The sequence below is a fragment of the Cebus imitator genome, unplaced genomic scaffold (assembly GCF_001604975.1).
Source record: "Cebus imitator isolate Cc_AM_T3 unplaced genomic scaffold, Cebus_imitator-1.0 Scaffold130, whole genome shotgun sequence".
Taxonomy (NCBI): Eukaryota; Metazoa; Chordata; class Mammalia; order Primates; family Cebidae; genus Cebus; species Cebus imitator.
This window is the reverse complement of record NW_016107445.1, coordinates 208,563-211,960: the sequence shown is the minus strand read 5'-3', so window position 1 is coordinate 211,960 and position 3,398 is coordinate 208,563. Positions and strand designations below refer to the sequence as shown.

The 3,398-nt window shown below is 37.3% G+C and overlaps 1 protein-coding gene across 1 annotated transcript in view; it reads left to right on the top strand.

The window, feature by feature from the left end:
- The window catches only part of SMPDL3A (sphingomyelin phosphodiesterase acid like 3A), a 24,883-nt gene that overhangs the window by 19,357 nt on the left and 2,128 nt on the right, over positions 1–3,398 (top strand). The window contains exons 6-7 of the mRNA XM_017541034.2: positions 614–794; positions 1,676–1,800. Coding sequence (XP_017396523.1) covers positions 614–794; positions 1,676–1,800 — 306 coding nt within the window. The remainder of the gene's footprint in view (positions 1–613; positions 795–1,675; positions 1,801–3,398) is intronic.

Genomic DNA, 3,398 nt, shown 5'->3' with positions numbered 1-3,398 from the left:
GCTGGGATTACAGGCACGCGCCACCATGCCCAGCTAATTTTTTGTATTTTTAGTAGAGACGGGGTTTCACCGTGTTGACCAGGATGGTCTCGATCTCTTGACCTCGTGATCCGCCCGCCTCGGCCTCCCAAAGTGCTGGGATTACAGGCTTGAGCCACCGCGCCCGGCCCATTTTTTTCTATTATTTTTTATAGAGACAAGATTTCACCATGTTGCCCAGGCTGTTCTCAAACTCTGGGAGGGCTCAAGCAACCCACCTGCTTTGGCCTCCCAAAGTGCTGTAATTACAGGCCTGAGCCACCTTGCGTAGCCAGTTTTATTTTGTTTTGCTTTTACTACTTTTAGGATTAGTGGACATTTATTGGTATAAAAACAGGCCAAATCAAAAAATTGTGACTGAAGTCACGGGTCGTTACATCATCAACACTGCGCAAATATAGTGACCTTAATAGTTTTATAATTTCATCTCTTTTTGTTATAAATAGAAGAGGTGGTAGATTTGTTTTCTAAATTATAATTAATATACTTTGAATCTTGGGTATCTAAATGTCGTTTGGTTACGATAAATGTGCGGAAAGATTCTCATGAGTCCTCCTTGTGCTTCTTTTTCCAGGTGTACATCATAGCACATGTTCCCGTGGGGTATCTGCCGTATTCAAAGAGCATCACAGCAATGAGAGAATACTATAATGAGAAATTGATAGATATTTTTCGAAAATACAGTGATGTCATTACAGGGCAATTTTATGGACACACTCACAGAGACAGCATTATGGTTCTTTCAGATAAAAAAGGTAATGTGATGCTGTGTTTGCATCTCCCCAGTCCAAGAGTCTAGAGCAAAGCAGTGAATATTCAGTAAATTTGCTGATTTAGTAAATTAAACATTTTATTCAAAAATCTGCCAGCACTAGCCTTTTCTGAATTATCCTCAATGGTTGTATGATGAGTGTGCAAATCATAATATTAGGCCTGCAGCTGGATTTCTTCAACATGAGCTCCTATTAGCTCCACAGGGCTGGTGTTACTTATTTGCCATCAATACCAAAGCCTCAGAAACCCTCAGCTCACTCAAATTTTCTTTTAAATCTTCGTGTTTAAAGAAACATCATTCTTCTTTTAACTGCTACACTCAAGTTTCTTTTGATGTTACTTGTTTTATTTCTCAGAATTTAGAAAGCAAAGCAAAGTTTACACAACGGCTTAAAATAAAGTATGTTAAGCTCTTACTTGTAAGTTCTTATTGATACATATATAAGCAGAGAGAATGATACAAACAAGCCCCTGTGTACTCATCACTTATATTCAACAGCTATTAAAATTTGTCCACATTTGCTTTGCCTATTCCTTTTATATTCTTTTAATTTTTTTGCTGAAGTATTTGAAAGTGAATCTCAAACACTGGATCTATTTCAGTACTTTCTGTATTCATTGCTAAAATATGTCGATAATTTACACAACCACAATAACATTAACTTACTTAACAAAATTGACAATATTATCCAGCATCAATAACAAAAATACCCCTATTTTCTCAAAATGGTCTCTTTATAGTTGTTTCAAGTCAGTATCCATCAATGATCACGTATTACTTGGCTATGGAGCCTGTTTATATTTTTAATATAGTTAAACTCTATTATTTAAGAACGTATGTTTGTGTGTGTGTTTTGTTCAGGAAGCCCAGTAAATTCTTTGTTTGTGGCTCCTGCTGTTACACCAGTGAAGAGTGTTTTAGAAAAACAGACCAACAATCCTGGTATCAGACTATTTCAGTATGATCCTCGTGACTATAAATTATTGGTAAGTTGGCAGATTTCAGAGCTGACCCCATATTTATGCATATCTTTGCAGGTTTCATCAGTTTAGTTGAATTTTTCTCAGACAGTTATGTGAGATGCATTTTATGTCAAAATCTCCTGGCATCCTTCTTTTTTATACTTGCAATGTTATCAAGACTTACTAAGTGTGAGCTGATGAAGTTAGTCTTTGGAAGGCTGTTTCTGTTAGTTCTAAGGACTTCACATTTATTTAGGTGAAGCTTTCATTGGATAGTGCCATGTTTGTGGACTTGCGTACATAGTGAAACATTTCATTAAGCCATGCTCATTCTTCTTCCCTAGAATATAAGTAAGTATCAAGAAGAGTATAGGCCCTGGAACCATTCCCTCTCATGAGGCATATTTTTAAGCTTCTTTGTGTCCCAGTCTATTTCTCCATGGAATGGGAATTAAAGTATTATTTAATTAACTGAGTTACTATGAGGATTCCATGAACAAATCTCTGTAAAGCACTTAGAAAAATGCTTGGCTTATACTAAATGCTTAATAAATATTAACAAACAAGATTTTCTTTTTTTTAGAGACAAGGTCTTGTTCTGTTACCCAGACTGGAGTATAGTGGGGCAATCATAGCTTACAGCAGTCTCAAAGTCATGGGCTCAAGTGACCCTCCCACCTCAGCTTCCCACATAAGCGGGACTACCGGCAAGCATCACCATGCCCACCTAATAGAGATGGGGGCCTCCCTATGTTGCCCAGGCTGGTCTCGAACTCTTGACCTCAAGTGATCTCCCACACTAACCTTCCAAATTGCTGATATTACAGATGTGAGCCACTGGGTCCTCCCAAAAAAAATTTTTAAAGGAAAAAAAATTGAGCTGGATATTGACCTTCAGGACAAAAGATCTTTGGAGCAGCTTCATGGCTGCTTGCTTTAGAACAATTTAGCACAAAAGGCTGGTCATTTGGCTTATGGGTACTTCTGTTGGAGTAACTTCCCCTTTCTACAATATAATTAGAGAACAGTTCACTTCAGTTAAAGCCATTGTTGGTATAATTGCTTTTTTTTTCTAGATGAATTTAAATAGAAGAAGGTTCTGTTATTTCCCAAAATAACAGACGGAGAAGGTAGGATGGCAGAAATCTGGTTTGATTCATAAATATTTGATTCAATGGGGAAATGAAACAATTGTATGATAAATTAGTCCAAAAGAATTTTTTCTACAACTTTTAGCTGCCTAATTTTGAATCTGAACCTCGGATATATACATCTACATACATGTATATATCCATCTATATATATGTGTATGTATCTATATAGACACCATCTGAGGTTCAGACCCTGATGTATATATACGTGTGTACATATAGGAAGATTTTCCTGATATAGCACTAAATAATTTCTTTTATTTTATTTTATTTTTTTATTTATTTTTTTTGGAGACGGAGTTTCGCTCTTGTTACCCAGGCTGGAGTGCAATGGCGCGATCTCGGCTCACCGCAACCTCCGCCTTCTGGGTTCAGGCAATTCTCCTGCCTCAACCTCCTGAGTAGCTGGGATTACAGGCACACGCCACCATGCCCAGCTAATTTTTTGTATTTTTAGTAGAGACGGGGTTT